Source organism: Phoenix dactylifera, unplaced genomic scaffold (assembly GCF_009389715.1).
Source record: "Phoenix dactylifera cultivar Barhee BC4 unplaced genomic scaffold, palm_55x_up_171113_PBpolish2nd_filt_p 000064F, whole genome shotgun sequence".
Lineage (NCBI taxonomy): Eukaryota > Viridiplantae > Streptophyta > Magnoliopsida > Arecales > Arecaceae > Phoenix > Phoenix dactylifera.
The window spans coordinates 164,680-178,733 of record NW_024067673.1 but is presented as its reverse complement, the minus strand read 5'-3'; the positions used below and the strand labels follow the sequence as shown (position 1 = coordinate 178,733).

The window sequence follows — 14,054 nt, the reverse complement described above, 5'->3', positions numbered from 1 at the left end:
AAAAAATATTTTAAGTAAATTTGAATTTTTAGATGGGTATTCATATAAAAACTATGTAACTCTGACCATATCCCTGGCGTACATGGACTCAGTTTTTTCTGAACTACGGAGTCTCATACAGATCATAAAGTCTTTCACGAATCATCCATTCCGTGCATCATGGCGGATAAAAACTCGATTTGGTGTCCATCCGGGATCCCGGAAACTGCACTCTTTGTTTTTTTTTTTAATCTTTTGGTAAAAAACTGTACTCTTTAAAATAATAGGCGCAAAAGTCCAGATATTAATATATTATCCTGTTGTGCGATGTCAGCCGTCCACTTGCGTCCCCGTTCGAGTGGAGGGCCACGAGCGGCGGAGATGTCGTCAGTTGTGGCGCCGGATCGCATGCGGGCCGGACTTGCGGTTCCGCTGAGCTCTTCTGCCAGATAATTTTACTCACGTGTCCGGCGAGGCTAATTTTGAGGACTTTGGGTGCCCAGACTTTGGGTTCCACGGGGGGCCCGAGGGCGGTCCCATCTCCTCAGCGAAACGCGACCGAGCGAGAGCTTAAATACCGATCCGCCTGCGGCTGGAGAAGCCCTCAGCGGACGGCGAAGTGGGGAAGCGGGAGTGGGAGATTAATCTCTCTCCCTACTCTCGACGCGATTAATCGGGCATTTTCCCTTTTTCTCTGGTACGGAGATTTTCTTCCCTTTCTCCTCCTCCTTCGGTTAGATTTCTGTATTATGTTGACGGTTCTTTTGCTTTGCGATGAAGGAAAACTTTTGTGTGGATCGAAATCGATCTCTTGATTGAGAGATTTGGTTGATTAGATCTTGTGATTGTCTTCTACGATTTGATTTTCGATGGAAATAGGGTTTAGTGGTGTTTCTTTTTAACTTTTCGTCGGATCATATAGATCTAGAAGGTAAGTCTGTATCTCATCTTACTTGCATTCACCATCAAAAATTTCAAAAAATCGCATCTCACTTTTCTTCAAGAAAAGATTTCTGTTTTCCTTTCCTCTGTCTTTTTTTTTTTACTTCAAAATTTGTGTCTATTTTCCCCCGCTATCAAATCTGCGTGGGTCGAGAGCCGACCGCATGCCATCATCTCGCTCCGTGATCAATTTTTTTCTCTTGTAGGAACTTCTCTTGTTTGCTCGTCAGAAATCATGAAGATTTTTTTTTTCTTCTCCTTTATTTTGTTCAAATTGTTAGATGCGCGTGAGGTGCAAGTGCAAGTGGTTTTAAAAGTGATCAAGCCGTTTATTTTTTCTATTTATTTTATTTTTCTCACGCCAAAGAGTTGGAGTTGGTCAGATCGTCGTGCCGCCCGGCGGCGGCCGGCGGCTCTTGCTCTGTTTTACGGATTCCAAGAACACAATAACATCTTTTCCATGTTCTTCCTCCGCTTCACGTGGAACGGTGGAAGCCTCCGTGGGTTTTTCGGTTAATCGCTCCACGATCGGGGGCCTTTCTGTTCATTTAGGGCTCGTTTGGTTCGCGGGAAGCATTTTCCTTCTTAGGAATATGATTCCTGAAAAACAAATTCCTAGGAAGAGGATGCCTAGGAAAGTACTTTTGGCATGTTTGGTTGACCATGGAAAAGTGACAAATTTCCAAGGTGCTTATGTTTGGTTGGCCATCCATTTTCCTAGGAAAGTTATATATAATTTCTATTATGCCCTTAATAAAAATTAGGTTTTTAATACCTCTTTAATGCTTCTTTAATGCTGAAGGGACTTTTTGGGAAAAAGTAAAAATGGAGTGATTTCCGCCTCATGGGAAAGTAACTTTCCCATGTTTCTCATGGGAAAGACTTTTCCATGAAATGTGGGAATCACATTTCCATGGGAATACAACTTTCCCTTCTCTCTCCTTTGAAAACTCCAACCAAACAAGAGGCATCTCATTACTTTTTCGTTGACCACACTTTCCCCCCTTCTTTTCCCGCGAACCAAACGAGCTCTTGGGAAAAAGTCTCTGGCTTCGTGCGCGTGACACCCACCACCTTTGACCGAGCAACGTAGATGGATCGTCCGATCTGCGCCGATCAGGGAGTCCCCAGATCCGGCGGCTTGGACGGTGCAGATGCATGCGCCGATCACGAGGGAGGAATACTTGGGTACCCAAGAAAGACTTCTTGTGCAGTGTGCATCGTGCGGTGGCCGCACCTTGCACGGATGGCTGTGGACGCGGGAGTGGGTGGCGTATGGAGCGCTCGTATTAAGCTAAATTATGTTTCTATTTTATTTTTATTTTCTTTTATAAGAAAACATTGATCTGGGACGTTACCGGAGCGTTATACTCGAACACCCGTGACGGCTGGCGTCCGTTCACACCGTCTCAGTTAGGAGTCAATAAAATTCTCAAAAAATCAAAAAAATTATTTTCTTAGAAAGATTTTTTTATTTAAAACAATGAGAAATATAAAATTTTCTTAGCGATTAAGGTGCTTCTCGTCTATTTCGAGTAAATTCCTTAGTGCAAGAATTATAATTTGTGACGCCTTATAGTTGGCTCGTACATAGTTTCCATGCGGATGGTTTCAGAAGAGGTGTTGACTCATGCTTTTGGATCGATGGGGTCCTCAGATTACGCAATCTCCCCCGTTTGATTGCTTTGTTGTCATCATTTATCAGAGAAAGGAACGAAGTAAAGGACGGAAACTGCCATGTTCGTCCTCCGATGTATCTGCTCGTCGCCCACATTTGTTATTAGTTTTCTTTTTTTCTTATACTCGTATGTAATTCAACTTTCAGTCTCTAAAATGGCGTCCATTTGTATCCTCTGGTCAACGTTATTAGCTCCCCTCTCCGTCTCTTTTTAAATAATTTATTTATATATAGCAATGAAATAATTAGTTTTAAAATGTGAAAAAAAAGAAAAAGGAAAGGTATCTGCTTTTCGAATAGGTCCAGGCGTCCAGCAGTACCTTGCCTTTTGTTTGTATCTAGTCACCTGAGGTAAGCGTGACCGTTTTTGTGGTGGTGGCAGGGTGCTCGCTTGTGAGGCCGTAATCAAGCAACGACAATGGGCGCCGGCGGACGAATGACGGCGAAAGAGCGGGAGGAGCAGGCCGCTGCAGCTCACCGCCAGGACAAGGGCCACTCCCTCCCGCGGTCCCCGACCGAGAAGCCCCCATTCACATTGGGCCAGATCAAGAAGGCCATTCCCCCGCACTGCTTCCAGCGCTCCGTCCTCCGCTCCTCCTACTACGCCATCCACGACCTCGCCATCTCCGCGGCCCTCCTCTACGTGGCCCTCGCCGTCATCCCGGCCCTGTCCCAGCCGCTCCTCCGCCTTGCCGCCTGGCCCCTCTACTGGGCCGCCCAGGGCTGCGTCCTCACCGGCATCTGGGTCATCGCCCACGAGTGCGGCCATCACGCCTTCTCCGATTCCTCCCTCCTCGATGACATCGTCGGCCTCGTCCTCCACTCCGCCCTTCTCGTCCCCTTCTTCTCATGGAAGATCAGCCACCGCCGCCACCACTCCAACACCGGCTCCCTCGACCGCGACGAGGTCTTCGTCCCCAAGTCCAAGTCCGCCCTCTCCTGGTACACCAAGTACCTCAACAACCCCCCGGGCCGCGTCCTCACCCTGGCGCTGACTCTAACCCTCGGCTGGCCCCTGTATCTCGCCTTCAACGTCTCCGGCCGACCCTACCCCCGGTTCGCCTGCCACTACGACCCCTACAGCCCGATGTACTCGGACCGGGAGCGGGCCCAGATCTTCGTCTCCGACGCGGGCGTCCTCGCGGCGTCCTTCGCGCTGTACCGGCTCGCGGGGGCTTTCGGGTTCTGGTGGGTGGTCCGGGTCTACGGTGTTCCGTTGCTGATCGTGAACGGTTGGCTGGTGACGATCACGTACCTGCAGCACACACATGCGGCGCTGCCGCACTACGACACCAGCGAGTGGGACTGGCTCCGGGGGGCGCTGGCCACGGTGGACCGGGACTACGGGGTGCTGAACTCGGTGTTCCATAATATCACGGACACCCACGTGGCCCACCACCTCTTCTCCACCATGCCCCACTACCACGCCATGGAGGCCACCAAGGCTATCCGTCCGATCCTGGGAGAGTATTATCAGTTCGACGGGACGCCGGTGTACAAGGCGCTGTGGAGGGAGGCGAGGGAGTGCATGTACGTAGAGCCGGACGAGCAGGGGGAGAAGAAGGGCGTGTTCTGGTACCGGAACGAGTTCTGAACTTGATGGATGACTAGAGCTAGAAGAAGGTTTAGATAGACAGAAGACGTTAAGACCTGACCGACCCGTCCCGGACGATGGCCGCCGGATGCCTCCACCGAGTACCAAGTTGTGTTGGATTTGGTGGTGGCGGTGGTGATGGGGATGGTCGTCCGTCCGCTATTGTTTGCCCTCTTTTATGTGTTAGTGTTGCTCTTTTCGTGGTTTTCTTTTAGGTCCCTGTGTTGGTTGCTCTTGTTCTCTCTGTGGTTCCTCTGTTTCAGTTGCTCTGGAAATGACAGCAAACGATAGTCATGAGAAAGAAACCTTTGGAGATTAAAAAAAAGAAAAGAAAAACACTGTTCCTCTTTCCCCTCGTCTGAATCTGTTTTCTGCTACCAAGCAATTGACTCCAAGACTGCAGGGTCTACCCTCTGTAAGACCAAAAGTGCATGCTTTCTTGCTACGGCGACCTGAAATGCTGCTTTTTTTTCAAAAAAAACGTTTACAGACTTTTGCTCGGGTAAGTTATATTAGGCATAACAATTAAAAACCAAGCATGCGTACTGTTTCTCCTTTTTTTTTTTTTTTTGAGCAAACAATTAACTTTGATATTTCGATTATTGGTAGTTGGGTATGGATGAAGAATACGCAGCATCACAGATCGGATGGGGCATCAACTGTAGTCGCACTGGTTCATTCCGAGTAAAAGTTGGAATATGTACTTGTTCCCTATACTTGCAAAAGATTTAATGCTAATGTGTACAAAGTTTCTTGCTTGATGGTGAAATAAACCTTACGTGAGGATGCCGTTTCGGACCAAAAATCGGGAAAAAATTTAGCATCTAGTTGGAAGTAGGTTGGGCAAGCTTTGTCCAAGCTTGAGGAGTCACATCAAAACTAGATGTTAAACATGGCCAAACTGCAGTTTGGTTTGATGATCGGTAGATGGTTTGTGGTTGGGTTACGGTTGGATTTGCTCGCCATGTGTATAAAGTGACAGTGGGGTAGCAACATTGTTCTGTCCAAGGTGGACTTGCAAAGGGAAGGATATTTTTTTATCCCTCCTCAAAATTCCGACCTACCACTAATCATCTTGTAGTTTTAATTTGACATCTCATATAAGAATCGCCACTTGAAAAATAGATCCATTTTGTACCAAAAAACTAAAGAATCAATTTGACATCTCACAATCTTAAATACTAATTTGTTTGTATATATGATGATTATTGCTGGAGAATTTAATTAATTGGGCAAGGTGGGTTTGGTAGAGGTTTATAGGTTGGATATAATTACATGTCATCAGCTTCTGGATCACCGTGCAGAACCCGTTGTCGTTGTGAGCTGAGTGAAGGCTGTAGCTGGCTTTGTGCGATGCACCAATTTTACATACAACAATGGTATCAAATCCACCCCATATTCCTATGATACACAAGAATGGATAGGGGTGGCAATTTGTTCCATCCTATCTGATACCTAATCTAACCCTAATGGGGTGGATTTTATCCGACCTGAAACGGATCCGAAGCAGGTATCGATAATGATAAAAACTCATCCCGAGTCTGATTCAAATACATATAACTCTTTACAAATTCTCTTCTCAAGATAAAAAAAAAAAATTGAATACGTTAATACAAATTCCTAGAGGTACGTACTTATTGGTATGGCAGCAGGGAGGGACCGGTTTGCAAGTGAGGAAAAGTGGTATCTAGCACATGCTCAGTTGGTAGGTACGTAGGTGGGGCATGAGATCAAAAAAGGTCCACCATTGGATTTATGCGGACAATTTAATAGAAGCGTAGTTGGCAAGTTTGCGGGTTGAGGCTGACAAGGTGTTTGTCACCGTCGTGAATGTTGCTACCTTTGAAGGGCTGCAGATTGGGACCCTCCACATGGAGAATTCTGACATGGTTTAGGGGGCTCGGGTCGATGGACTGTGAAGCTTGCAAGAAATCCATGGTAACGATCATGCTAAGACCTTAACGCTAAAAAATAAAAATAAAAAAAAAAATTAACGTTTCGAAGGTTAGATTTCTTGTTCAGTATAAGAACCGATATTGAATTATACATACTTCTCCATTTAAATTCTAGCACCATTGCAAGAATCTAAATCAGGACAAATTCAATCACATTATCGATTATGGTCTGTCTAAGATTAACCTATAATTAATTTTATAAGAGGATGTATTGCAGTGTTTCTTTAGCTTGGTTGAGTCTGATATTATTTGTAATAATATAGGATGTCATCCGAAAGAAACCAGCCAAGAAAGTATTATATAGAAACTCAAGCTTCTTCAAAATGTACAATCAATAGGAGACTATATACACGTTGGACTGGGGTTGATGGACTGTGAAGCTTTAAAAAGTTAGATTTTTTGTCCAGTGCAAGTACCGATAGAGAATTATACATACTTTTTTTTATTTAAATTCTAGTATTATTGTAAAAATTAAATCAAGATAAATTTAATTATAAATATCATAATTGGCATGATCAGTCTAAAATTAGTCTATAATTAATTTTAAAAGAACTTGTATTACAGTGTTTTCTAATCACATACGGCTCAATTGAGTCTGATATTATTTGTAATAATATAAGATCTCATCCGAAAGAAATCGGCTGAGAAAGTATTATTTAGAAACTCAAGCTTCTTCAAAATGTACAATCAATAGGAAACTATGTACACGTTGGATCTTCACATTCATATTTGTAGGATTATTTATTGGCTGGCTATTGGCTCGGTCAAATTTCCCTTTGAATGGAACAGCAAGAATGTCCATTAGCCAAGAGACATTTCCATGCCATTAAATGCTTGGCCAGTTGGGTGGTCGAGGAGTGAAACGCGGGAGGGACAGGGAGTTGGGATTTGATGGTGCTTTTTGGTGTGGGGCTCTACACCTTTCTAATTTAAAGGACGGGAATAATTAAGGGCACTTCCATCTCGAGGGACCAAATGCATAGGCGCATGCACATAAGGTTGGTTAAAGAGGGCCGGGGGTAAGACATGGTCAAGCAAGATATGAAAAACACTGCAAGCTTGTTTGGTTCACCAAAAACATTTTTTCTCTTAGAAATATTATTTTTGAGAAGTAGATTTTTAAATATCTAAAAAAATACTTTTGGCATGTTTGATTGACAAAAAAAAAATGACAGATTTGCAGAGTGCTTATGTTTGGTTAACCATCCATTTTTCTAAAAAAATTATGTGTAATTCCTATTATACCCATTAGGTCTTTAATGCCCTTTAATGCTAAAGGGCCTTTTTTGAAAAAAAAATAAAAATAGAGTGATTTTCGGTTTATGGAAAAGTAACTTTTTCATGTTTTCCTTCCTGTTAATCACACTTTCCTCCTTTTTCTGCGAACCAAACGAGCCCTATGCATAAGAAAACATTAAGAGAACTGTAGGTTAACAGATGAATCAAGGGAGAACTAGCTAGATGTTTGTAGTGTTTATTGGTGGTTTAATTACATTATTTTGGCTTGGAATCCCCCTCCTCTCGGGGGAGATTCAGGATTTGAATCAAGTAATTGATCTGCACACAAGTATTGAGAGTTAGACGAAGCCTGCAACTCATCCTGCAGGTGGTTGAGCTGCATGCTTTCAAACGGCGTCTAAGAGAAATGTATTAATCATAACATATTCAAAAGGCAAATCCAAAAATGAATACCACTTCGTTCGTTGAGCAAGTCATGGCGATGGCAGTAGTTGGGGTTAGGTTCCTTGATATTGATGTGAACTTGAGTTAGTAATTCAAGTGCTCAAGTCTCCGGATGCCATACCATGAGGTTTGAACAAGTCTAGCAATGTTAACCATTAACTTTCTTTGGGCAAAAGAATAAAGGAAATCTTCTGAGTATAGACTTCGTATGAGATAATGAGAGGCACCATATAAAGTTGACGCAAGGCCAAGAGGACTCTTGGAGAAAAAAAAAGACATATTAGCATAATGGGCGCATTCTACTTTGGAGCTTATCAAAGTTTTACACGGCAAAAGAATAATAATAAACGTCGTGGAAGGAAATCTTCTGAGTACAGACTTCGTATGAGACAATGATCGGAGGCACTATATATAGTTGACGCAAGGCCAAGAGGACCCTGTGGCAAGAAAAAAAAAAGGGACATATCCGCATAATGGTCACATGCTACATTGGACTTTATCAAAGTTTTACATCCTGGACAATCAATAATAATTTGTTTCATTACCGATATAGAACCTTTGAGCAGCGTTCAATTTGTGGGAAAAACTGGGCACTGTGTGCAGGAGCGGCCCAATGTATTTGGGAGCCTAAGGCCGTTTTGTCTTTGAGGCCTTCCCTACTGTGGGCCGCCCTAAGACGAATTCACAGGGGGCCTTTTTTTTCCATTTTATCTTTGAGGCATTTCCTGCGGTGGGCCTTCTTTGGGCCGGGGCCTTAGGCGACCGCCTCAGTTGCCTAAGGGTTGGGCCGGCCCTGACTGTGTGAAGCATCCTAGCAACATTATACTAAGAAAAACATGAATGAAGTAAGTTTTGTGCCTTGATGGATTAAAAGAAATTCACTTAGTTCACATGAACAAAATTGAATCCAATATTCTACTTCCAGAACATGTTTCTCGAATAATGCTATGTAGTAAATGCATTTCTATTTGCTTTGTTAATCTAACAATTTAGGACCTCACCTAAAATGGTTAGTTGAAAGGTATTTTTTTGGGCTCCTTAGTTCTGTATAAGTATCCAAAATTTTTTTGGCGAATAACCGATATGTGACTAAACACATACCCGTACAAGTCCTCTCATACTTCTTCTGTTCAAGCCCTGACATCTTCGTTAGGCTAAGGCTTCAGATTCATTTAAATCTAAACACAGGCACCATAATCGACTCGTGGTCAATCTTTATGAACCCATGCTGCAGTGTCCCCTAGTCCACATGGGCTATGGGTCTGATACAATTTGTAACAACCTAAGATCTCATCCAAAATGGCTAACTGGAAGGTATTATTTGGATTTTTTGATATTGTATAAGTACCCAAGATCTATCTAGCGAATAACCGATATAGGACTAAACACACACTTGCATAGGTCCTTAGTTTAATTAGACCTACCACATACCACATATTCGTAATCTTTAGCTATGAGTCCATATGCTAAAATATATGCTAACAAATCTCAAGACATGTATAACAAGAAAGGGTATCAGGAAGAGACTTATTACCTGTCACCACTATGTTGGAAACATTAATATCTTGCTTCGTGAGTGCATAAACCCGCCTTTGGGTCCTAGGCCTTTGCTGACCTCCCTCTTGCTATTGTCCTTCTTGAGGTGTTCGAATTGCAAAGGCTTTCTGAGAAGGCTGAGGTGCCTGACTCGTCTGTAGTTCTTTCCTACTACGGCAAATAATAGCCTTTTATTTTTACCACATGAATAACAAATATCTCTGGCCCAAGTCTAATCATGCTTATGATGGGGTACACACCTATAGCACTGAATTGGCATCCTGAGACTGTGCTCCACCTTAACAGATTGATTTGTTTCTAGTTCTTGTAGGGTTTATTATTTTGACTTCAAGAATCACTCGACCTGGATCTTTATTGACGACCCCCTTATAAGTGGGTAGTTCAAATGCAGTCATCGCTTGCTGAATCCGACTCCTTAGTCTGTTTTCAAACTTCGTAGCCTAGATGTTCTCCTTATCTATCAATGTTGGAGCATATCGGGGTAGTTTTTCAAATTTTTCCGCACATTGGGCAACTATTATACTGTCCTTCTCCGGCCGTCGAGTTCTCTGAATGTTTGAAATCGGATACTTTGAGAAAAATACTTATCATAAAAAACCTTTTTGAATTCTTTCTAAATAAAGGGATCATCATTCAGACCAAGCTTTTCTTGCTCCATCTCCCACAAATCACTTGCATCCCTTGCAATATGAAAGTGGCAAAGGTGACCTTCTCCTCAATCGGACACCTTAGAGCATTTGGAAAACTTTTTCCATTTCCTTTAGTCAGTTTTTAGCCGCCATAGATTCAGACATGCCCTTGAAAGCCAAAGGTGCATATTTCTTGAAATCGATCAAGCTAACCCAATGCTCTAGCTGGACCACAACGCCTTGAGGCTGTTGTTGTTGCTGTTGCAACAATTTTTGATACAGCTCCTGCTGCTGCAAGAACTGTTGTTGTGCAAATTCGACTGCTGCTACTGCTGCATAAATTGTTGTTGTTGCTACTGTATTTCCACTATCCTCATAATATCAATTCTAGTTGCAGTTTGCTATTGCATCAACACTTGCATCAGTTGGGAGGCACCAATCTGCTCACCAGGCTGAACTTCAGGTTTGCCTAGAGTTCCTGTATTCGGCATATTATTGGTGGGGTCACCAAGGTCCTCTTGATGATGTGTACCACTAGCCTGTTGGAAACCCGCCCATGCCGCAGAAAATTCAAAAAATTTCAAATGGTAGCGGAATTGGCATGCGCGGGATCGACGTTCATCTCGTGAACGTTATTCAAAACCCTTTCGTAGATAGATTAGGATTAAAAACTTTTAAACCATTAGGAAGATTAGATCTTCACCTTGTACGGGTAGATGATCACCGCAAACTGAAGTTCGTGGTTTAGGATGAAGGTTCGCTTGAAGCCACACACGCGTCCGGCCTCTACGGGTATCCACACGAAGTAGAGAACCGATCAAAGCTTCCTTGTCTCCCCGGGGTGCTAGCTCCCTTGCAGAGACAACTTTGGATGGCTGATGTCCTCCCTTTGAATCAACCCTTGATTGTGCTTGGGAGAAGGAAGAAGAAGGACGAATCTTGAAGAAGAATCAAAGCCTGACTGCAACCCTTTTCTTTCCCTTGCGTTGGAACCCAAACAGGAGAGGAAGGAGGGGCCGCCAAAAGCTTTTTCTCCCTTCTTTGCTTGCGGCTGAAACAAGAGGAGGAAGAGAGGGGGCGTACAACCACAAGGAGGAGGGCTTCAATGCCCTAGTTGCTGCCCCCTCTTCTCCTTAAAAAGGATGTGTTGCCCTAGTCCTCCTCTAAGGAGGATTAGGAGGCCCCTATTTGGTTTAGTCCTAATCTGATTAGGCTTTAACCAAATCCTGAACCATTTGGGTTTAATCTAGGTAAGTCCTAATCCAATTAGAACTCAAATGAATTATGACTCAATTGAACTCTTCAATCCTAATCCAATTAGGAGTCTTGTTAATTCATTAGATTAATAATTAATTAGGACTTAAGAAATTCTAATCCAATTAGGATTTATTCAATTTTTAGTCCTAATCTAATTAGGACTCTAATTTGAATCCAAAGTCCTAATCCAATTAGCATTTCTAGGAATCCTATTCTAAGTAGGAATCCAAATTGAATTCAAAATTCTAATTCAATTAGGATTGTAGGAATCCTACTCCAAGTAGGACTCCCAGTCCTATTCTAAGTAGGACTCCCAGTCTTAATCCAATTAGGACTCCAGGAATCCTACTCCAAGTAGGATTTATTTTTTAGTCCAATTAATTAATTTTCATTGTTCCTTCTTCTACTGATTATCAATCGAATTGATTACTCGTGATTCATAATCATTTTTCAACCATCGGATCGGTCAATACCTCTAGTGTGTGTAACCCCATAGATTCTATTCTGTCTGGTAGTGAGATATATTGCGATTTCTATCACAATATCATTGAAAACTCCTTTCAATGGGTTGGAACAGTTCCAACTCAACTCATCAGGGTTTATTGATCATTAAAATATTCCCTGCAAGTCTCACCATCCACCAGTGACACCTAGCAGCATGTAGTGACTACCCAGCAGAATGGAATGATGAACCTCTAGGTGCAGTTATCGCATGATACAGTCCTACTATCGTGGATCCCTGCAGGACGGAGGTCATGGACAACTCGTCAAACTCCTTCGTCTGTCATATATCAAGATTTATTCGACTTAAGTTCGAGACTGGAAAAACTCTTTTGCTACTGTGCATATTGCCCCGGCCGAGGTCTTATGAACTCAGTCTCATAAATCACATAGGATCTCTCCTTATCTATCAAGGTCGATAGATTCCATATAGGTACATACCCTACTCCTACAGTGAACCTACTGCAGCCAATCTACACTACATGGACCCATATGTATAGAGACCATGTATACGTGCAGTCAAACTACAATAACCTCACTATGAGTAGCTGAAGCACCACAGGTCAAAGGACCAGTCACACTACTGCAACATCAAGCAAGTCACTGACGAGTGGATAGACATCTAAGTGACTTTTTGTCTTGGTCACGCTCAGTACCCTTGTTCTCTAACAAGCACCTGCACTATTACTTCAGTATCGCGACACTGTGGACTCGAGTCTCGTCCATCCATAAGAAAAGCAATATGTGCACTGATCTTATCGGATCGATCACCGTCCTCGTGATGATCCATCGATCAGGAGCATTTAGAAATTAATCATCAATGATACATGGCTCAAATTCTCAACTCTTGAGAATATGCATCATCATCTTATTAATTTCTTAGACGATTTATAGACACAATAACAATATGAATGAAAAAGATGCCTTTTATTATTTAATAATAATAAAGTCAAGTACAAAATTATGTTCCAGAATTAATAATGTATCAGCTAGATTGGCTTTTAGGGCATACATCTAACATTGTCATCAAGGATGGGGCGTCCTCCTACTGATTCGAGGGCTCCCAAGCATTGGAGTCATCAGCAAATCATGTAGGCCTCCTAGCACGAATATGCCCATTCCCTCATGCCATTAACTCCTACATATGTCATTAACAATATCCATCAGCATTCATGAGTTACTTAAGTATAAATGACTTAAACATCACAAATATGCCTCCGATTCATAAAAGTGATTTTTAATTTACCTTAGGTGTCTACCTCCATACTTAAACCCTAGAACCCTAAACTTTAAGCCTTGATACCACTTCTATCATGCCCTGAATCCATTTCCCAGTTCTAGGCATATGACACGACCTCGCACTCCCTAAGGCTGAGCTCTAGAGAATATGTTTTGCCTGAGATGAACAAAATTCACACAATGCCAACAATTATAATTAAATCAATCCTCTAACATTAAATCATCAATTAGTTCAATTGCAAATTTCTTGATGTCCATCGATATCATCAAAATAAAAGAAGCAACTAACTAATGACTAGCTGCACGAACTTCTCATCCCTCCCTTTCGTGATTATGCCTCCTGTGACTCTGAAAAAAATAAGAAGACTGTGAGTTTTTTCAGCCCAGTAAGAATTTCAAATCGCTACACCATTAAGTAAAATAAAATAATCAATACTTGAAAAGCTCATACAAATAATATATACGTTATCATTTTATCATAAGGCATATGTATAAATACATACATACATACATATATATATATATATCTTAATCTATTAAATTGTTCAACAACAATTTTTTATGTCATTTCATTCGTTTCTCAATAACTTGATTTTCATGTTTCTCATTGATTAACTTCTGGCTTCGGACTAACTAAGATCATGACTCAGTCCAAGATTGACAAAATACCACGTGTAAGGCTATCCCCATGCATTAATCCATGGGTGCTATTAAGTTTCATGCATAAGCCCATGAAGGCTATCCCTATGCATTAGCCCATTAGCACTATTAAGATTTCATGCATAAGCACGCAGTGGCTATCCCCATGCATTAGCCTATCGGCGCTATTGAGATTCTATCGATAAGCATGTGGTGGCGATCCTATGCATAAGCTTATGGAGGCTATCTCCAAGTGTCAGCTTATGGGCTCTATCCTATGATGAGGATAGTCAAAACTATATTTTTTGTCTGATTTATATGTTACTCTTATCAAATTAGTTACCACTTATGAATTTCTCCTAAATTTATGGTATTTTTGTTCACATAATCATATTCTCAAT

General features: G+C 42.1%; 1 protein-coding gene across 1 annotated transcript; it reads left to right on the top strand.

Annotated features, from left to right (window-relative positions):
- The first annotated feature begins 518 nt into the window (after nucleotides 1-518).
- Nucleotides 519-4,545, top strand: LOC103723899 (fatty acid desaturase DES2-like). Its single transcript, XM_008814986.4, has 2 exons — nucleotides 519-676; nucleotides 2,982-4,545. Exon 2 carries the CDS (start codon nucleotides 3,018-3,020, stop codon nucleotides 4,191-4,193), a length of 1,176 nt encoding a protein of 391 aa, XP_008813208.1. The 5' UTR covers nucleotides 519-676; nucleotides 2,982-3,017; the 3' UTR covers nucleotides 4,194-4,545.
- Nucleotides 4,546-14,054: the final 9,509 nt, after the last annotated feature.

Bases quoted from the DNA above. Each gene is read 5' to 3' on its own strand.
- LOC103723899 (XM_008814986.4), top strand. From the start codon at position 3,018: ATGGGCGCCGGCGGACGAATGACGGCGAAAGAGCGGGAGGAGCAGGCC.